This window comes from Miniopterus schreibersii (genome assembly GCF_964146895.1).
Source record: "Miniopterus schreibersii genome assembly, chromosome: 5".
NCBI lineage: Eukaryota > Metazoa > Chordata > Mammalia > Chiroptera > Miniopteridae > Miniopterus > Miniopterus schreibersii.
Window position 1 is genome coordinate 50,169,697 of NC_138106.1, and position 22,793 is coordinate 50,192,489.

A 22,793-nucleotide genomic window follows, 5' to 3' on the forward strand; every position below is an offset into this window, starting at 1 on the left:
ATGTGGTTTGCCCAGGCCACACCCTCTAAGAAGCTGAGCTCCAAGCTTCCTCAAATCAAATCAAATCGTCCTAACCATACCTTGTGCTTTGACTTACGTTTGCCTGGTGGAAAACTATCAAGAGGAAGTTGAAAGGGGAATGCCACCTCGGTAACATAGCATTTAAATTAAAACTGAGCAATTTGACAGCATTTTTGAACTATCGAGAAAGGAACATCTCAGAAGCGCGTCCTCCTACTTTGATTTTTAACACAAGAGAAAAAGAGAAATTGTTCTTCAGCGTAAGTACATTTACTATTATCTTAATGTGGAATAGCTTGTTCCGTCTTTTTCCTTGTCCTTTTACTGATAGATTTTTCTGTTGATTTATTCTCTGTGAAGAGGTATTTAAGAATTGAGACACTTGTTTTTCTATGTTAATATGTTAAGAAAATAGTTTCTAGTACTATGTTGAATACGAGTGGTGAAAGGGAGCATCCCTGTCCTGTTCCTGATTTTAAGGAAAACGCTTTTAATTTTTGTCCATTGAGTATGATGTTGGCTATGGGTTTGTCTTGTGTGGCCTTTATTATGTTGAGGTATCATCCCTCTAGTTCCACTTTGCTGAGAGTTTTTATCATAAATGTGTGTTGGATTTTATCAAGTGCTTTTTTTGCATCTATTGATATAATCATGTGGTTTTTACACTTCATTTTGTTTATGTGATGTATCACATTTGTTGATTTGCAAATATGATACCAACCTCGCATTCCCGGAATAAATCCCACTTACACATGTAGTAAGATCTTTTTAATGTATTGCTGGATCTGATTTGCTAATATTTTGCTGAGGATTTTAGCATCTATGTTCATCAAGTATATTGACTTATATAATTCTCTTTCTTTGTAATGTCTTGATCTGGTTTTGGAATTAGGACAATGTTAGCCTCATAAAAAAGAGCTTGGAAGTCTTCCCTCCTCTTGAATTTTTTGGAATAGTTTGAGAAGGATAGGTGTTAGTTCTTCTTTGAATGTTTGGTAAAATTCACCTGTGAAGTCATCTGGTCCAGGACTTGTGTTTGCTGGGAGGTTTTTTGTGGTTTTTTTTTTCACTATTGCTTCAATTTCATTAATTGTAATGAGTCGATTTGGGTTTTCTGATTCTTCCTGATTCAGTTTTGGAAGATTGTGTGTTTCTAGGAATTTATCCATTTCACACAGGTTGTCCAATTTGTTGGCATATAATTGTTCATAGTATTTTCTTAAAATCCTTTATATATCTGTTGTGTCAGTTGTTACTTCTCCTCTTTCATTTCTGATTTTATTTATTTAGGTCCTCTCTCCTTTTTTCTTGATGAATCTGGTTAAAGGTTTCATCAATTTGGTTACTTTTTCAGAGAACCAGCTCTTTGTTTCATTGATCTTTTGTATTTTTTTTTAGTCTCTGTGTCATTTATTTCCACTCTAATATTTATTATTTCCTTCCTTCTGCTTACTCTGGGCTTTGTTTGTTGTTCTTTTTCTAGTTCTTTTAGATGTAGGATTAGGTTGTTAATTTGACATTTTTCTTGCTTCTTGAGGTAGGCCTGTAATGCTATAAGCTTCCCTCTCAGGACTGCTTTCACTATATCCTGTAGATTTTTGGTTGTTGTCTGTTTATTTTCATTTGTTTCCAGGTAACTTTTGTTTCTTCCTTGATCTCATTGTTAACCCACTCATTGTTTAATGACATGTTATTTAGCCTCCATGTGTGTGAATGTCGTTTTTTATTGTAATTGATTTCTAGTTTCATACCTTTGTGGTCAGAGAAGATACTTAATATAATTTCAATCTTATTAAATTTATTAAGACTTATTTTGCATCTTAACGTGTGATCTATCTTTGAAAATGTTCCATGTGTACTTGAGAAGAATGTGTATTATGCTTCTTTTGGATGAAATGTGCTGTAAATATCAATTAAATCTATCAGATCCAGTGTGTCATTTAAGGTTGCTGTTCCCTTGTTGATTTTTTTGTAGGAAGATCTATCCATTGATGTCAGTAGAGTGTTAAAACCTCCTACTATGACTGTATTGCTGTTGGTCTCTCCCTTAATGTCCATCAAGATTTTCTTTATATATTTAGGTGCTCCAATGTTTGATGCATATATGTTTACAAGGGTTATATCCTCTTGTTGGATCAATCCCTTTAGTATTATGTAGTGACCTTCTGTGCAGATGATGTTTTATTGACTTGTACACTTGAAACCTGTATGGTTTTGTGAACCAGTATCACTCCAATAAATTCAATTTTTTAAAAAAGTAGTAGTTTTATGACTTAAGTAGTGTTTTGGAGAAAATACACCCTTGCTGGTGGTCTGTGTTTCTCAGTATGTTCTGAAAAGGATCTGAACTTTCATGGGTTGGCCATTATAGTTCTCTGTATTTCTAACCAAGTCTGGATCATTCCTATTGAACAGAGAGCCATTCCATGGGAGAGCTGTGGTTGGTTCTTTGAACATGGACAGGGCAGGATCACTGACCCAGAGTAGGCAGGATCACCTACCCAGAGTCCACCCAATCTTTACTGTGAACTCACCATCAAGCCTGGTTTAGGGGTTTCTCAGATTAGGATCCCCGAATTATTTTAGGCAGGCAATTAGGGAGTTTTACAACCCATAGTGGGCTGACCTTCCTTCCTGGGTTACTTTTATTTTCTTCTTTTTCAGGGTGTCAGAATAAATCTACAATCTTTCATATTCAGGAGTTTAAAGACCCAAGATACACCATCAGCCTCTCCTCAGTGTGTTTTACAATTGAATCTTCTGTGTGAAGCAACAGGATTATCTTCTGCCCCAGCTTGGTGCTTGCTTGGAAGGTGTCCAGTTCTCACTTGGTGCAAAATTGTTCACTTTCTTTTCTCATCATTAGCAGCAGAAGCCATGGGTCAAACAAAGTGGGGAACACCACTACCCAGGCTTTTTCAGATTTTGGTGCTGACTTGTCTTCTTTACTTCTCAGGTAAGCAACTTGGCTGAATCCATTGTTTCAGGACTCAGAGAAAGGAGATGATGTTCTCAGTGCTACCCTCTTCTGTAGTCTTGCCAACTGGAAGGGAACTTCCAAATATTTCTGTCCATTTTACGGATGAGAAAACAGGCCCCAGAGATTAAAGGACCTGCCCGTGATCACACAGAAAGTCAGCAGCCAAATTAGCTCAGGAACACAGACCTTAAAAGGAGGGTGGAACAGTGCTATTTTAACAAAACCATGAAGCTGATTCATAAGTCCAGCTTAGAGTTGTGGTCTCTTCCATGAACACTAGATGCTCATTTACATTTTGTGATATGCTAAGGTCTCTGATTTCCAAACTATTAATTCTGTGAGACAACACAGCTAAAGTGTTCTGCTTCTAAAATTGAGCACTGATGATCTTTCCAATTTGAAGAGGGAAAGAAAGCAGTTGAGACATATAATCTTCTTAATGTTAAATTGTTTTCTTAATATTTATTTTTATGCTTTAGGTGTTGATGTCCTTTGCGAACACTGGCATCTGACATTAAGTGGTATCAGATTTAGCACAAAATTACATTCTTGGTTATTTTTAACTTACTACATAGATATTTCATGTGTGTTTTCCAAAAAAATGTTTTGACTTCTGGAGGCTTTTGTTTCTGCTCAGGTGCTGGGTTTATGGTACTATTGGGAATGGTGGGGCTCATCCTGGCAACGGGGTAGTTCTGACTTTATTTTTTATTTATTTTTATTTATTTTTAATATATCTTTATTGATTTCAGAGAGATGAAGGCGGGGGGGAGAGAGAGAGAGAGACATCAATAATGAGAGAGTCCTCATGGATCAGCTGCCTCCTGCACACACCCAACTGGGAATTGAACCTGGATCCTAGGTCCATGCTCAACCTCTGAGCCATGCCCGGCCGGACCTGACTTTATTTTTAAAGTTAAAACAAAAGATTTGCTTTCTGTTCAGCAGTATAGTATCTGGTTTCCCCAAATTAAAGAGAAGGCTTTGGCTCCAGCACAGTTTACCAGTCTACAAAGAACCGAATATCAAAGTCCTTGTGTTAAGAGCTGCTTACTTAAAATGTCTGCACTGTGGGCATTGTCCAGAATGTCTAAAGTGTGAGGGAGAGAGGGAGAGGGGTACACAGATTACTTGACTATTTTGTATGTATTTGACAGTTATAGTACATTTCCAACAGTTACAGTTTTCTTCTGGGAAGTTGGGAAAGCTCTCCCAAACTAGAGACCTCTAGAGAGTCTAAATAAGTTTCAAAATATTTAGAAAAATTTATACAGGCTTCCTAGGGGTGTGTGTGTGTGTGTGTGTCAGAGATAGAGAAACAATAAAAAAAGAGAAAATATAAAAAGAACATTAACAATATATTTAATAAAATAAAATTGTATATTAAAAAATTGTAGCAGCAAAAAAATAGAACACTAAAATCAAAACCAACATTTTAGCAATTATACCAGAAAATTAGTCATAGGTAAATGGACGATAATCTTTGAGCTAAAGAAAGACATTTAGGAAAGCACCTTATTCTTTCTTTATTTATTTATTTTAAGTTTCTTTATCTTTATTGTTGAGAATATTACAGGTGTCCCCTTTTTACCCCCACTGATCCCCTCCACCCCCACATCCATCCCACCCCGGGCTTTCCATGGGTTATGCTTATAAACATATAAGTTCTTTGATTAATCTCTCCCCACCCACTCCCCACTCCCCACCTTCCCTCTGAGATCCCTCAGTCTGTTCCATGCTTCTATGTCTCTGGGTCTATTTTGCTCATCACTTTATTTTGTTTATTATATTCCACGTATAAGTGAGATCATGTGGTACTTGTCTTTCTCTGACTGGCTTATTTCACTTAGCATAATACTCTCCAGTTCCATCCATGTTGTCCCAAAGGATAAAAGATCCTTCTTTTTTACAGCTGCATAGTATTTATTTATTTTCTAATCCTCACCTGAGGATATCTTTTCCATTGCTTTTCAGAGAGAGTGGAAGGGGGAGAGAGAGCGAGCTAGAAATATTGGTGTAAGAGAAACACATCAATTGGTTGCCTTCCAGGGCCAGGGATTGAGCCTGCAACTGAGGTACATGCCCTTGGCTGGAATTGAACCCGGGACCCTTCAGTCCGCAATCCAACACTAACCACTGAGCCAAACCAGCTAAGGCAAACACCTTGTTCTATAGTAGCGATTTTCAACCTTTTTCATCTTATGGCACATAAACTAATTATTAAAATCCTGCAGCACACCAAAAAGTGCATTATATTTTTTTGCCAATCTGACAAAAAAAATAGGTGTAATTTTGATTCATTCACACCAGATGGCTATTGTTGTGTTGGCTGTTGTCATGTTTTTATTTGACAATCTAAGGGAAAAGAGGTCAGTGCCCCTGACTAAGTAGTCAGGTATTGCATGTTTTAAAAATTCTTGTGTCACACTGGTTGAAAATCACTGTTCTATAGCTACATCCAGATTTTACTATTGCTCTTCAGAGTCACAAATGAACTCATGAGCTTCTTATGTCTGAGCACTTAACATATATGCCTTAAAAACTGAGCCTGGAGTTCCTGCCCTCAAAGAGATTTGAGTATGTTAGTTGGATAAAGCAAAACTAACTCATAAGCAAGTGAAAGGCAATGAAGTGCCTGGTTCTGACTGTAAGAGCCCAAGACCTGGGAAAGGCGGGCGAGGGTTGGCTGGGGCAGCTGGGCAGGTGGATGGGTGATGGTGTAAGAAATCTATGTGGGGCGACAGTATGGACAAAGGCACAAAGAATGCGTTCATTCTTTTTTTTAACATTTATGAATTCAACAAACATTGAGCGTCTCCTGAGCACAAGACAATTTTCTCAGTCTTGGGGACAAGTTATGAGGAAAAGTGACATGACTTTTGCTTCCATGGAACTTATGGTCATGAGGAAGAAAAGGAAAATGAATCAAAAAATCACTCAAGTGAAGGTATGACCAACAAACACTGTCCTTCCCTGGCAGAGGGGAGAGTGGTGAGAGCGAACTGGCGAGAAGGAGGAAGGAACAGGATGGGAAAGAAACCAAGGAGGGAGGACATGAAGAGGTGGGGACCTGGGGGACAAGAACCAGGCTCCATACGGGCTTGAAGGCCATAGCCAGGAATCGGAATATTATTTGGAGGGCACTGGGAAGCCATGGGAAGATTTTAAAATAGGGGAGCGACATGGTCTACACCAGTGCTGCTCACACTTTCATTTTACATACCAGTGACCCTGGGCCTTGCTAAAATGTGGTTTCTAGCGCAGAGTATAAGTATGGAAGCGGTCCCGGTGGGAATTTCCAAAATGCTCAGAAGATTTTTAGTTCCTCTTTTCAGTCTGGTTCTTCCTCAACATGGGCATCTTGTAAGGGGGCCTCACGTAGTGTATCACTGACCTTTGGAAATACTTACAGTTCTCAGATGTCTGGACAGAAATTTCTTAAGAACCATCATTGAAATCAACTCATTTACACTGACATCAACATAATGGCAGAGTGAGAAGGCTTCTTTGTTTCTCCCCTTAAATTTACAAGTCAGACAACTATAACTCAACAAAGGATCCCTTGCTCAACATACAAACTCTCCTGAGAGATCCACATATCTGAAGGTGGGTTTATTGGAATGAGTAGGGGAGGTGGGATGTGGGGGAAGGACAGGAACAGTGGTCAAAAAACACAGTTCAACACCCACCATGGCTCCAGCAAACACAGTAGTGGTGAAGTCAGGCTGCAGCCTTCACACTACAGCCTGGAGCATAAGAGGGGCAGAGGCAATGTCCCTTCCTTCCCCCACCCCATTGCAGCAGAGCCCAGTAGAGGTGGCTGGGATGCTTAAACACCACAACAGTGCTAGCAACCATTACTGACAGGAAGGCAGAGCTGTGAAATCATGAACTTGCCTCCCTTGCCCCACCCATCACCACAGACCCTGGCAGAGGTAGTGAAGACAACTCCAACAATACAGTGGGGTCAGTTCCCATTAGTAATGAGGCAGTGCTGGGAGCTAACAAAACTGGTTCTCTACCATGGTGGTAGTACACCCTTAACGGAGATGAGCAGGTCACAGGGGGGACACCCACCACTCCAGTGGTTCCGTGGCATTTTCCTCAACTTGAGCAACGCCACAGATAAGAGAAAACAAAAATTTGTACTATAGCACCATCTACTGGAAAACAAAAGAAAGTAACCTACCTATCAACCTACTAAATTATTAAGAGCAAAACAGCATCTAAACAAGAAAAGCATTCACTTCCTCAAATGCACAGACCTAGAAACACTCCATGAAGAACCATGAGCAACCACAGTAACACGGAAGCACAGGAAGAAGATGAAAAGTCTCCGGAAACCAAGCTCAAAGTCATAGAAGACTGCAATTAAATGACAGAGAATTTGAGATTGCAGTTATGAAGAAACTCAAGGAAATACAAGAAAACTCAGAAAGGCTCAGGAATAAAATTAATGAACAAAAAGAACACTTTACCAAAGTAATTTAAATTATAAAGAAGAACCAAACAAATTCTGAAGTCAAAGAACTCAATGAATGAGATGAGGAATGCATTAGAAAGCATTGGATACAGAGCAGACCAGAGGGAGGAGAGAATCAGCGAGCTCAAAGATAGAAGCCTAAAAATGACCCATGACGAAGAAGAGAGAGAACTAAGAGCTACCATATAATATGATCCAGTAATCCCTCTTCTGGGTATCCACCCTAACAATTTGAAAACATTTTTTTGGTAAAGATATATGTTGCCCTATGTTCACTGAAGCTTTATTTACAATAGCCAAGACATGGAAACAACTTCAGCAGAAGATTAGATAAAGATGTGAAAATATATACAATGGAATACTACTCAGCCACAAAAAATGAGATACTTCCTTGGATGAGACTTGAGATTACTGTGCTAAGTGAAATAAGTGAGACGAAAAAGGATAAGAAGTGTATTTATTCATATGTGGGATATAAAGCAGAAACAACAAATGAACAAACAAAACTGATAGATACAACAGAATGGTGGTTACCAGAGTAGAAAGAAGGTTGGGGTAGGGTTAGGACAAAGAGGGTAAAGGGATCAAATATATGGTGATGGAAGGAGGCTAGACTTCAGGTAGTGAGCACACACTAGAGTATACAGATGTCATATTCTAAAGTTGTACACCTGACATTTATATAATGTTATTAACCAGTGTTACCCCAATAAATTTAACCTTTGAAATTATCTCACTTTCAGTTAAGATTTCTCTTTTTGCAACATTTAAAATCAGAAATCCTGGATTCTTTTTGGGTGGGAACAAACACATCATAGGGAAAGAATCCTATGAGTTAGAACCCCAGATGAGTGAGTTGCTTCTTGTCATGGTGCCTGTCTGACCCACAGCAAAATACATAGCTAGTCCTATGTGTCTGACATAACACCTGAGTGAGACGAAAGGGATCAGAGGGTAGGAGTTGGAATGAGAGGCAGGAAAGAGAAAAAAAAGAAAACTCTTACCGAAGACCTGCTATGTAGTAGGGACTTTTTCATTTATATCATTTAATTTAATTTTACAATGATCCTGATAGGTAGGTGTCATGCCCTTTTTACAGATGAGAAAACAGATTAATCAGCAAGTGGCTGAGCTGGGACTAAAACCCAAGTCAGTAGGAATCCATAGTAAGTATTCCTTCTTAAAGAAAGTTCAGATTATTTAGTTATTATATGCTCCCCTTGAGTATAGCTTTTCATTTCTCTCCCTTTTCAGTTATATTCCCTAAATTTGGAACTGGCAATGTTCAGCACAATAGGGATACCTTAGATTATTATGGGTTACTTCACACTGCTATGAAAACACCCACCATCACATAGCTCTCTTCCTAAATGCTGTGGTGGGGCCATATCCAGTCTGATGGAGGCCTGAAGAAGGCCTGGTGAGAGAGAGTTGCTAGTGCTCCACGATCCTGCTGTCCAAGAAGAGGGAGGGCCTGGAAATAAAATCCCTAGACATGGGCCTCCCTCAGGGGCTCTGTTGGGTCTGAGCAACACTGGCGGGGAAGACAACATGGTACCATGACTGGGCAGTGTGAAAGAGCTTGGGGCTTAGAAGGACTCTGCACAGCACAGGAAAAGTGACCACGCCTTCTGAATGAAAAAATCAAAATATAGTCTAAAAAGGGATTTTGGTGCTACTGATGAGTGCTCAGGAGCTAATGAAGAGATGGAGTTTAGACGCTGAAATGTTGTATTTCTGGAATATACTGATGGGAAAATGAATAGAATCTTTTAAATGGGGGCCCCTGGCAAAACTAAGTTGTAGGGCAACTGTGTCATGGGTTGCAGATGGCCAAAAGAGCTCAAGATAGATATAGATCCATTTAGGGTAGCTGAAGAGGTCAGACACAGTCCAGAAGTGTTAATAAGGCCCTGTCTGGTGGAGATGAGGGGAGTGAGCCATTTGAGTCTGAAGTCATGGGGTCAACCCAGAGCTGGAAGGAAAAAGGACTGTTTCTCAAAGCAAAAGTGCTTGGTGGTGGGGCCCGGTTGGGGTGCCAGCAGCGTCGGCTTGCTTATCCTAGATCTGGGGCCCAAAATTGAAGAAACCAGTAAATAAACGGAGTGGCCTGAAAATCTTTGGGCAGAAAACGTAAAATTGGGGTAGTTTCCTTTCCAAGGCCTAGTTTCCTCCTCTGTAAAATAAGATCATCTGTAAAAATGAACGATCATGGAAATTCCTTGAAGATCTCACGTGTCTTAACTATAACTTCCAGATTCCTTTGGGCCTGAGTACATGTGATTGGAGCTCATATGCTAGTTTCCTAAAGTCCTTCTTCTAATGGGACTAATAGAACTTCTTCCTCACTGTCCAGAGATAAAGAAAGAAAATATGGTATATATATAATAGAATTCATTAACATGATTATCTTATCCTTCCTTAAATAGGAAGGAAATTCTGGCACTTGCTAAAACATGCATGAAATCTGAGGACATTATGCTAAGTAAAATAAGCCAGTCACAACAAGACAAATACTGCCCTGGCTGGTGTGGCTCAGTTGGAGCTTTGTCCCATACACCAAAAGGTGGCAGTTTGATTCCTGGTCAGGGCACATACCCAGGTTTTGGGTTCAATCCCTAGTCTGGGTGTGTGTGGGAAGCAACTGGTCGATGTCTCTCTCTCTCTCCCTCTCGCTTTCTCTTTTTTTCTCCCTTCCTCTCTCTGAAATCAATTTTTAAAAATACTGCATTATTCCACTTATATGTGGTATCTAAAGTAGTCAGTTTCATAGAAACATGAAGCTGAGCGGTGGTTACCAGGGGTCAGGGAGTGGGGGAAAGGGACATTGTTTAATACGTAGAGTTCCAGATTTGCAAGATGAGAAAGTTCTGGAGATCTGTTTCACAGCAGTGTGGATATACTTAACTCTGTTGAACTGTGCACTTAAAAATAGTTAAGATGTAAATTTTGTGTTATTTTTTAAAACCCCAAATAAAAAATGAAGGAAAAAACAGAACTGGGAATCAAAAAAATTAAAATCAAGCTGAATTCGATTATGCTTAGTCACTAGATACAACACTGTGAGTTCTATTACTACCAACTCTGAATGCTTGTGCAGGAATGTATATAATAAACATACAACATTTTGTTCTATTTGCCTCTCCTTAGTCACCAACCAGGTAACGAAGCAAGTGAACGACAGGGTAGTACTATCCTGTAATTACAACATTTCTGCTGATGAACTGACAAGAGTTCGCATCTATTGGCAAAAAAGTACTGATGTGGTGCTGACTGTCATATCCGGAAAAGTGGACCTGGGGTCCAAGTATAAGAACCGCACCATCCCTAACATCATCAATGACCCTTCCATTGTGATCCTGGGTCTACGCCCTTCGGACGGTGGTACATACACCTGTGTCATTCAGAAGCCTGAAAAAGGGGCTTTCGTATTGGAACACTTGATTTCGGTGCTGTTATTCGTCAAAGGTCAGTGGAATTTTACTTACTTATTTATTTATTTATTTATTTATTTATTTATTTATTTATTTATTTATTATTTATTTATGTATTTATGTATTTATCTTTATTGTTGAAAGTATTACAAATGTCCCCCTTTTTTTCCTGCACTGACCCCTTCCTCTCTCCTCCCGCCCCCTCCTCAGGCCTTCACCTAATTATTGTCTGTGTCCGAGGGTTATGCAAGTATGCATATAAATTAGTTAGTTAATCCCTTCCTGCCTCTCCAGCCCCACCCCCTTCCCCCTGAGATCCTCGTCTGTTGCATGCTTCCATGTCTCTGGATCTATTTTGTTTGTCAGTTTATATTATTATGCTAAGTGAAATAAGCCAGTCAGAGAAAGACAAATATCACATGATCTCACTCATAGGTGGAGTCTCAGGAATAAAATAAACTGACAGTGGAATTTTCTGATTTACTCTAAGCCTACAGACTCTTGATGTCCTTCAAGATATACTCCTATTGAATTAGGTGAAAACTTTTCCTCAAGAGAAATGTATCTCATGTTATTTCTTAGGGTTAAGTGAATCTCTAGTTTTACAAGAAACCCTAATTGATTTCTCACGATGTCCTGGAAATATCTATTAGTGTGCATTTCTTGCACTTTGACCATCCAAATTCGTGACAGTCATCCTGGGGCACTATAATGACCCGAATGCCTTCTGAGTCATCAGGGGACACCTTTGATTTGATGTAACTATACTATTAACTGCCCTTGATATGGTAATATATTCTCGTGAAAGTATGTTGAAAGGTGTAAGAGCAATGTAGGCATAGATATTTTTCAAATAGTATTTGAATGTCTATTACTATGGCTATTGTACTATTATATTTATTGCATATTTGAAGCTCTCATCTAACAGTCATTCCTGCAAAGTTAGATGTTTGAGAACTGAAAGCATACTCTATGCCTGCCACAGGAAAGAAAATTAATTCATGAATCGAAGCCCTATTTATATATCTACTGTGAAGGATAAGCATTTCTTATCTTGGGTAGGAAGGAGCCTTGACTTAACGGGTGATAGCACTAGACTCTAGGATACTGATGTAGCCTGAGCCCTCGCTGAGAAATACAGCCCTGGGCCATTCCCTCACACTTAAAGTTCAAATACATTTCTCTTTCTCCCTGAGTACTTGAGCCTTTAATGGAAACCAAACCTCTTAATAAAATATAATATTGTAATAATTATGTATGGTGCCAGGTGGGTACTAGATTTATTGGGGGGAATCACTTCTTAAGTTATATAAATGTCTAACCACTATGCTGTACACCTGAAACTAATATAATTTTGAATGTCACGTGTAATTGAAAAAAGAAAAGAAACAACAAAAAAGATAATGACCCTGGCCAGGTTGCTCAGTAGGTTGGGCCATTGTCCTGTGCACCAAAAAGTTGCGGGTTCGATCCCTAGTCAGGGCTCCAGTGGGTGTGCGGGCGGAGGCAGCCAATTGATGTGTCTCTCATACATCAATGTTTCTGTCTTTCTCTCCCTCTGTCCCCCTTCCACTCTTCTGAAAAGCAATGGAAAAAATATCCTCAGGTGAGGATTAAAAAAATTAAAAATGAAAATGCATTACCTAGGGGAGGTGGCACCACAAACATATTAGTCTGTATCAATTAATTACATTAACTACATCTTCCTCTAACAGAATACCCAGAGAGTAGTACATTTGGATAGAAAAAAAGGAGTTTTAGGGAGGACAGGCCCTAGCAGCACATACAGTGGGAGACCAAGGACAGCTAACTGGGTGACCTGAGAGTGCTGGGGGCCTCCAAAAGGGGGCAGGCACCAAAATCAGGAAAGGGAAGACAAAAGGGAAACTTCACCTGCTTAATTTGACCCAGAACCAATTCTGATTTTTCCAATTGAGTCTACGAGAGCAGTGCTTCTCAGATGTGAATGTGCCTAGGACTTAAGGGTGTTGTGAAAATGCAGATTCAGCCCGGCTGGTGTAGCTCCGTGGTTGAGCATCGACCTGACACCAAGAGGACGCTGGTTCATATTCCCGGTCAGGGCACTTGCCTGGGTTGCAAGCGGATCCCCAGTAGGGGGTATGCAGGGGGCAGCTGATCCATGTTCTTTTTCATCCATGTTTCTATCTCTCTATCTCTCCCTCTTCCTTCCTCTCTCTCTGAAGTTAATAAAAACATATTAAAAAAAAAAAATCAAGGAAACAGATTCCCGCCCAGGGCCTCTGACACCTTGATTTAAAAAAAAAAAAAAAAAAAAAACAGATTCAAATGCAGCAGGTCTCAGGTTGGATCTGAAATGCTACACTTCTAACAAGCTTCCAGATGATGCCTGCATGGCTGCTAAGGACCACAATTTAAGAAACAAGACATTAAACAGTCTCTCAGTTGGCTAGGGTGACCAACTGTCTCATTTTGCCCAGGACTAAAGGGTTTCCTCAGACAGGTTTTCAGGGCTAAAACTGGAAAAATCTCAGGCTAACCAGGGCAAGTTGGTTTCTCTACATTTGCCTAAGATTGCAAAATGATATAATATCAGCACAGCAGTATATGAAAGCCTCCATTAACCAGTACATCTGAGGAACTAGTTATACTAGTTAACAAATTAACTAGGTTAGCGAATTTTAACCTTCTAAAACATGTGTACCTCTTCCTCTCCTAATAAGGTATTTTTACCTTACCCATTAAAAATGGTGAAAACTTGGGTTAATTGAATAAAATGAGATACAGAGTAGTAATTCTTTGATGATTCACAGTCTCGCAAGGCCTTAGGAGCTGTTACTCTAAACAGGTCACCTTATAGAAGGGATAGGAGACAGAGCCGAGGCTATTTCAAGCAGAGCTGGAACTTGAAAAGATGATTTTTAATACAATCCTTGGTATTAGTGGCATCCTTGAGGTTTATCTATTTCTCAGAAAAGCAAAGTGCAGAAATGAGCAAGAATTATAATGTAGGGCATGAGTTACTTGGATTTGTTATTCCAGTTTAGAACACATGACATGCCGAGATTATGAGAAACTAAGGAAGTATCGTCAATGTCAGCTACCAGTGCAAGGATTTGACCTTATAAGATAAATTACAGGGAAATATTAATGTCAACTAAAAATGGCTCAGGAAAATGTCAAACTTAATTTAGAAACAAGGTTAACTGAAAAAAGAAAAGTGACTTCACCTCCAACCAAATCCAGTGTTTCCTTTTCTTGGCAATTATAATCACTTGTCATCACTTCCCCTTCCCTTATTATTCACAGTGCCACCAGGCAGTCCTGGAACTTTCGCCTGACAACCTGATTTAAATAAGGAAACTCATCTGAGAGAGGGCAAATTTAAGACCCACATAAATCAGTCTACTAACTAACTTCCTTTGTGTCAGGTTCTGTGCTATGTGTTTTATTGTAATGATGTCATTTACTTCTTACAACCCTGCAAGGTAGTTATCATTACCCCCATCTTACAGTGGAGCAAACTAAGACTGAAATTGGCCCAGGGTTAAAAGGCAAAATGGGTTTTAAAATCCTGCTCTTGATGACCACTTCAATATACTACATCTCTTGGGGACTCAGAACTCTGAAAAGAAAACTATGTAATGAAGTATGGGAGGATTGACTCCCCACATTCATGCTGAAAAGTATAAATTCTTTAAGTCTAAGGATAAGTGAGAGAGAAGTGAGGGGAGCTTTCTCCTGGGTTCTCTACAGCCATTCCACTATGCTTTGCTTTGTATACACTTTATTTTTTTAAATTTATCTTTATTGTTGAAAGTATACATTTTAGTATCTTATTGAGGCTCAACTGTGCAAATGAGTGAGTGCCTCGAGTATCTCGGAAGAATGCTAGGAGGGCCTCTCTGTCCTGTTGAGGCATATCAGAATTGTGAGAGGATTAGAAAGGCTAATGATTGATATTACAGACTTAATATTGGACAATTTGGACAAGGTTTACCTGATTAAAAGACTATTTTTGAAAAAGAAAGGGAGTGCTAAACAAAATTTAGGAAAGTGGTTTCCCCAGCTGTGGGAAGTAGGAGGCAGGCTCCGTGAGACTATACAAGTAGATGTACTTAAGTTACTATGTGCTGGTTCTCAAGTTGGCTAGTGGGTTCACAGGTGTTCACTATAATATTAACTAATAAATAGATAAGTGAAAGAGAACTACTTTATGACCTTAAATGTCAGGAAAAAAGAAAAGAAGACCAAGTAAAAGAAACAAGACATTGAAAGGGAAGCTGCTGGTATCTGCAAAACTTGGATTCGAATACCAGTTCTGCCACTTAATGGTCATGATTAGACCTCAACTTCATTATTTATAAAATGGAAATTGTATTAGATTAAATCATATGAAGTTACTGATAGCTGATCTTTTTTGATCTGCAACCTACCTCCTAAGGTTGTTGTAAAGACAAAATGAGGAAAAGTCCAGGCCTAACAAGCATTAAGAGCTCAATAAATGTTGTCTGTTGTCTGTCCCTTCAGTTCTTACAAATGCAAGTACTTTGTCAATATTCTTCACAGGAACCTACTTCTCTTTTCTCTAATAACTGCCCTCCTACCTCTATCAGAAGTGATGAAGAATTCCAAGGTCAGCCTTTGGGTTATACAGAACTATTGACTTACGGGATGTTGTAAATTACATCTCATTTTTGCATTCTTATTAAAGCTAGATACTTTATTAAAAATATAACACACACACCCCCTACACATGCAGATATATAATGGTATGTACTTATATCATTGTTCTTTCTTTAGCTGACTTCCCTGCCCCAAGTATAACTGAACTTGGAAACCCGTCTACTCACATCAAAAGAATAATCTGTTCAACCTCTGGAGGTTTTCCAAAGCCTCACCTCTCCTGGTTGGAAAATGGAAAAGAAATAAATGCCATCAACACAACGGTTTCCCAAGATCCTGAAACTGAGCTCTACACGATTAGCAGTGAGCTGGATTTCAATGTGACAAAAAACCACAGCTTCTCATGTTTTGTCAAATACGGAAACTTAACAGTATCACAGACCTTCAAATGGCAAAAATGTAAGTCACGTTTCTACTGTGGAGAATCTAAAAGGAAAATAACCAGATACATTTTAAGATTGTGCATATTGACTTTGACTGTATCTTTTGCAGTTTTTTTAAGATATGCAAATAAAATGTTATTGTGACTTATTGAAGTCACTGTACAAGGTGTGACTATAATGTTACTACATTCATTTTATTTTCTTTAAACATTCCAAAATTTAGCATCCAAATAAATGCTATCAATCAAATAGCCATCTTAGCAAGTTATTGTAACAATGTTGTCACTGAAAGCACTAACTTTTGTCCTTCTATGGAATTGTCCTCAGGGCTTTGGCGGCTTCTTTTGGGGCATCCCCTCTCCACTGTGCCATGGTGTCAATCATTGTCTTTTATGGTTGGCAGTGCTTTTAAAGAACTATTGGTTCATTCAGAACCAAGTCTAGTGACAAAGGTGAATGACAAGCTATCTGTGGACAATGCCTGAAAAAAGATGTCTTTTTTTAAGCAAATACCATGACCAGATACTTTACCCACAAGTGGTAAACTTGTAGAATCTTCTTTTTCCAAGAAGTGAAATCATCTGAAAATATAAAATGGAAAAAGTTAGGTTTATATAAATTTATGCAGGACAAACTCATAATGGGTTATTACAGGAGAACTCAGGTACTTGAAATACATGTCTAAGTTGTATGGCTGATTATACAGAGAACCAACAGGCCTCTTCCCCACCTCCCAGCCCCACACCTAACAATATGTTTTGTGGCTATGTAGTAAGAAACAATACATTGAGTTTGATATACAGTAGTATCTAAGTGTAGAGTATAGTATATAATGTATAGTATGTTTTATGTCTTCCTCTTTTCTGGTAGTAGAGGAGATATTTTCTTTTTTAAAAAAAATATTTTTATTGATTTGAGAGAGAGAGGAAAGGAGATAGAAACATCAATGAGAGAGAATCTATCAGCTGCCTCCTGCACGCCCCCTGCTGAGGATGAGCCCACAACCTGTGCCTGTGCCCTGACTGGGAATCGAACCTTCGAGCCTTAGGTCCAATGCTATAACCACTGAACACACCAGCCAGGGCTAGAGGAGATATTTTAGATAATCTAGTAGTTCATTCTAGTGAATGATTTACTCTAGATCTTTCCATCTTGAGGTGGATACTTTAATTATTTTCCTCAGTAGATAATGAGAGAAAATTTCCCAGGGAAAAGTAGTTCAAATATATACCAAATTTTGATGATTTTATTGATAGTCCAAACTCCTCTCTCTCAATCATCTTTGTGCATTCTCAAAAATGTGTAAAAATGAGTCTGAATCCTATTAATTCAGCATTACTTTTCACTTAATTTATTATTGTTTAACCAATTTTAGATTATGACTAAGGTGGGGAGTAATATGTGAATCAGTAATAGCAGCTTCAATCATATTTTATTTTGGACTTTATTTAAATTTGGAATATGGGTATATATGATATTCTAGGACAGCGGTTGGCAAAATTTTTCAGAAAAAGGCCAGATAGTAAATACTTTAGTCTTGCTGATCAAACGGCCTCTTGTTGCAACAATTCAATCCTATTATTACAACATGGAAGCAGCCATAGACAAGACATAAATGAAGAACATTGCTGTGTTCCAACAAAACTGTATTTTAAAAAATAGGTTGTAGGCCACATTTGGCCTGTGCACTGTAGTTTGCTAACTTATAGGAAATAGAATATAGCTCTTCAAATAAAAAGATGGAGCTATATTTTAAGATGACATTATTAGACTGCCTAGCTTTATCATCTTTTCCCCTAATAGGCCTTCTCTCAATCCTTCCTTCATGCTAAGGGTGAGCAGAATTTCTTTTCAGTCTAATTCAAAGTACAAGCTCTTTGCCCTATTTGGTCTACATTTACAATGATTAATGAAAAGATGACTAAGTGTATGTGTTTATTTATTCCTTTATTCAATCTTTAAGTAGTTGTCACATGGCAAGCATCTTGCTAGATACTACTTGTTGTCTCTACAGTCAGAGAGCTTTAGTGTATAAATACTTCAAATCTCATTGACTGGACTGAAGGTATCCTGCAGAGTCAAAGCAAATAATGCATTTGTGGCTGGTCAAGGACTGACTGCAGAAGCAAACATAACTTAGGTGCATAGTTCATAAGAATGTTACAAGTCAGCCCTGGCTGGCGTGGCTCAGTGGTTAGAGTGTCAGCCTGCAGACCGAAGGGTTTTGGGTTCTATTCCACTCAAGGGCATGTACCTGGGTTGCAGGTTCATTCCCCACCGTGTGTGGGAGGCAACCAATCAATGTCTCTCTCTCACATTGATGTTTCTCTCTCTCTCTCCCCCTTTCTTTCCCCCTTCCTTCCACTCTCTCTAAAAAAAAAAAAAAAAAAAAGCAATGGAAAAAATATCCTCAGGTAAGGATTAACCAAAAGAGAAAACAAAAAAAATATTACAAATCAATGTGAGTATATTTACTCACATTTACTATATAAATTTCCACTTGACCACCACCCCCAAGTTTATTAATTAAATAAATTTGGTCTATGATTCTTTTAGTCTGGGCTTGCCAAATTTGTTAATCCTTGATGTACTGGAAGGCATAGGTGTGCATGAAGGGGATAAATCAGGGAGTCCCACGCATGGTGTCCTATAAGCTGTATGTGCAGATGTCCTCACATAACTATGCCCTTGAATTCTTGATCTGTTCTGTGGAGTACTCCAGGTTCCTAATAGGCATTCTGACAGAGCCAGTTTGTTGTTACTGGTTCCTCCTTCCTTCCCTTAAACACACATCCTCTCTCTAGGCTGAGGGAGGCTTAAGGATGGGTGGGAGTGGCCTCTCAGAGGAAGCCAGGAGTGAGTCAGAACCTGTGAAACTTTCAGACGACTCCCAAGATAACAGGGAGAGCTTCCTTGTTATTTTGGGTGTCATTCTGGTCTATAGAGGCCAACACTGGTAATCACTTGATGTCTCCATGTAATCTGGTGCTTTAGAGAGAGAGAAAAAAACAACAACTTTCCCTAGTCTCTAAGGGATAGGTGCACTATGATCAAGCGTGCATTTTAGAATGGATACTGCAGTGTGTATGAATTATTAGATTCCAGGAAACCAGAGGCAAAGATACCAGTACGAAGGCTACTAGGAAGGAGATGAGAACAACCTGAACTAAGGCAGTTGCTGCAAAGAGATTTGGGGGAAAGGAATCAATTGCAGAAATATTCTGAATATAGAATAGAAAGTCCATGGGAGCCTACTGGGCACAAACACAAGCCTTCACTCTTATTTGGGTACCTAATGGTGTTGCCACTCACTGAAATGTGAGAACATAAGTGTTAAATATGCTTTGGAAAGAATATGGTGAGTTCGATTTTAATGAAGGGAGATGCTGGCATCCAACTATCTAGTCAGCGGCTGGAAATGCAAATCTGGAGCTCAGAAATGAGATCAGAAATATAATATACAGATTTAGAAACCAGATGATATTTCAAACCTTGGGTGTGGCTGAGATCACCCAGGAGGACTGTGGGGTCAGTGAGAAAAGAATGGGACCACAAATGGAACCATGGGGAACAACAAAATTGAAAGGACAAAAAGAGAAAGAAGAGCCTACAAAGAAAACCGAGTCACAACCAGCAGAAACAGAAGAATGTGGCATCATAGAAGTCCAAGGAGGAAAACTCTCAAAATGTATCCCCATGGCTTGGTAATCAGAAAATGAGAAACAATAAGTTAGTAAATGTTCCATATTTAGTGTAAGCTATTCCAGAGAAATCAGAAGACTATGAGCTACTAACGTTCCTTTTAATTTGTGTTCCTGACTGTTCTCCAGATGTTGTTGCTAACTATTCCTCAAAGAGGTTGAAGAATAAATAGTGTAGCAGCTGCTCCTGAGCAGGAGGGACAGAGAGCAATACCACACACACCTTCCTACTCCCCACCTACGTCCTTCCTGGTGTCCCTGTGTTCTCTCTGTCCTGCAGCTGACGGCCAGTTTGCAGAGCTCTCCTCCAGGGTCATCCCACCTAATGCCAAGCCACAGCCACTCTTAGTTCTTTCCTGGGCCTCTTCTACCATTCCAGAAATTGTCTAGGCTGGACGGGGAAAACTGTGTATCCGAAAACGAATGCAAAAGGAATGCTTTCAGCAGTCACTGGAAGGTGTGTGTGTGTGTGTGTGTGTGTGTGTGTGTGTGTGTGTGTGTGTGTGTGTGTGTGTGTTAGGAGAACATGCCAAGAGAAAAGGAGAAGGCATGCCAGAGCCGGATAAAGAAAAATGAGGTACATCTCGAACATGACATCAACTAATTATTAGTAGTAATACATAGTAATATCAGCTATAAAAATGAGATACGAAGACAAGGTAGCTTTTAAAGTATCTCCTTAGAGCATTTTTTTATGCCAACTTAACTCCGTAAATACAAAAGTTCAAAGTTTATTTTTCACATTCAGTATCTGACATCTGGATATCAGTGGCCCACAAGTATATATCTGATTGATGAGTGATGAAAGAAAATGCTATCAGCTGCATATTGGAGAGCTGGCCAGGCAAAGAAGTGAAAAATACTCTTTACAGTTGTGTCAAAATAAGAGGCATACAATGGGTGTCAGGCGGTTGGAGACACATTACAGCTAACACTATTTTTTTCCTCCACAGCTGAGCCACCACCCCCTCCTTCTAATCAGTTCTGGATCTGGATCTTAATCCCAGTATTTGGGTCTATTATCTTTGTTACAGTATTCGTATGCTGCACATGCAAAAGTAAGTGCTATTGTACTACCATCCTGGAAACCCAAGCTCTACTGGTATGGTTTAGCATCTCTCCAAGATTTTAGGCTATTCTCACTTTTGGAAAGTCTATGGAAACATTAGTGTCTCCTTTCCTTGGTTCAGCAAGTTCTGTTCATTCACTAGACAGACATTTCTTCAACACCTACTATGTGCCTGGCACCCTAGTAGGCAATGGAGTTACAAAGATAAGAAATCACTGCCCTCAAGACACTAAATTCTAACTTAGTCCTTTTATGTCCCCCCCTAACTTTATAATATTTTCTTGGAGACACCAAGGCTTGCTAACTAATATGAAAACATTTCTGACGCAATGTGATATTCTAATCTTTCATTTGGAATTTGAGAAAAGTCATAAATGACAAGATTTGGGGGCAAGAATCATTTTCCTGGAGGAGAGTAAGATGCGCTAATGAAACTGAGAAACTACATGGCCACCGGTGATTTTTACCAATTCTCATTTCTACAGGATACGTTTTTTGATGAATGGTCAGGAATGGTTGAGGAAAGAAGATCTATCTAGGATATTTTCCCCTACGAGTTTAAAAGTTTGTCCTTATATATATATACTATCCTCAATCTCTCATTAAATGAAGAGGAACTGCTAGGCCAGAGCTAAGGCCAAAGTCACCATGAAGGAGTGACTTTCTTGGAGTAGAAATCATGTACACTGAGAAAAAAAATGGGAAAAAACAACATCATCTGATTTTCCCAACTTTCAGCACAAAAAATATCCAAGGTCAGGGAAATCACTAGAGACTCTTTGCCATGAACAACTCAATCCATGGGTAGGATGGAAAAGGTCTGGGGCTCAAGGGTGTTTCTGATAGTCTTCCCAGCCTTACCTCTCTAGTTCAAATTTCCCATTCCTAGTACTATGGACATTTGGGGCTGAATAATTATGTGTTTTAGGGTGCTATTTTGTGCATTGTAGCATGTAGCATGTATAGCAGCATCTCTACTCACTTTATACCAGTAGAACCCCTTGCCACAGTAGTGACCAAAAATGTCTCCAAGCATCACAAATGTCCCCTGTTGAAAGGTGGTGGAAATCACCCCTGTTTAAAGAACTGCTGCTCTCATTCTAAGCCAGTCTGAAGGCTTGCTAAAATATACGGGCACAGTTTAAGGGAAACTCACCTATATAAATTTTTACTTTTTGTCTTTATCTTCAAGGATTTGCTGCAAGAGATAGAAAGAGAAGGAGGAATGAGGAGAGCATAGAAATGGAAAGGATCTCCCCTGTCTACTCAGGATCTATAGAAGCATCAGGCTGAACAGAACATCTGAAGGTAGCTCTCTTTAGCTCTTCTCCACCATTGTGGGACATATGAGATCATGGGCATCAGGAGGCACAGCGTTTTCTTTCTCTCGGTACCAAATTTAAGATCTACTACCTCTTACCCCACCTTCTCAAAAACTTCATTCAGATTACTCTAAAGAGATGACTGGCACCTCTCTCTCACCCCACATACAATTTACTTATTGCAACCTCCTTTGCTGTTCCATTCTGCCATCTCGAAATGCTCCCCTCTTGTCGGCCAATTCAATGTCTTTCATTACCTACAAAACACTACTGTAAGTTCATTTTGAAGTAATATTCCTGATTTAACTCCTTATTCTAATAATCTCTTTCCCTGTATCCCTCAGTATTAATGGACACAGATTTGTGTCATTTATGAGTCACTCTGTACTAACTCAGCAACACCTACATTGTTCTCTCTGCCTTTTAGTAACAGAGTTATCCTGCTGACCCAATCACAGAGCCAAATTTCATAGAGAATTATTCTCTTTGTAATTTTCCCACTCCAAAACTCAGAAGAGCCCCCAGTGCCTATAGAAAAACCTTCATAACTTTTACCTTTCCACTTTCCAGTTGATCTCTGCAGTCTGAACATCCTCAGTTCTTTCCATTGTTCTTTTCTTTTTTTTTTTTCCATTGTTCTTAAAATGGTAGTTTCCAGAAGCTTCGGGTGAAAACACTAGATGTCAATAAATGGAATCCAACACTTTAGATTTGGTCTTGCTGATTCTGCATACA

The 22,793-nt window shown here is 39.2% G+C and overlaps 1 protein-coding gene across 1 annotated transcript; it reads left to right on the top strand.

The window, feature by feature from the left end:
* Positions 1 to 20: 20 nt before the first annotated feature.
* On the top strand, positions 21 to 22,029 carry CD80 (CD80 molecule; the record flags this gene model as incomplete). Its single annotated transcript, XM_081138966.1, has 6 exons — positions 21 to 281; positions 2,686 to 2,977; positions 10,635 to 10,952; positions 15,701 to 15,982; positions 20,621 to 20,725; positions 21,929 to 22,029. Exons 2-6 carry the CDS (start codon positions 2,899 to 2,901, stop codon positions 22,027 to 22,029), a joined length of 885 nt encoding a protein of 294 aa, XP_080995092.1. The 5' UTR covers positions 21 to 281; positions 2,686 to 2,898.
* Between the last annotated feature and the right edge of the window lie 764 nt (positions 22,030 to 22,793).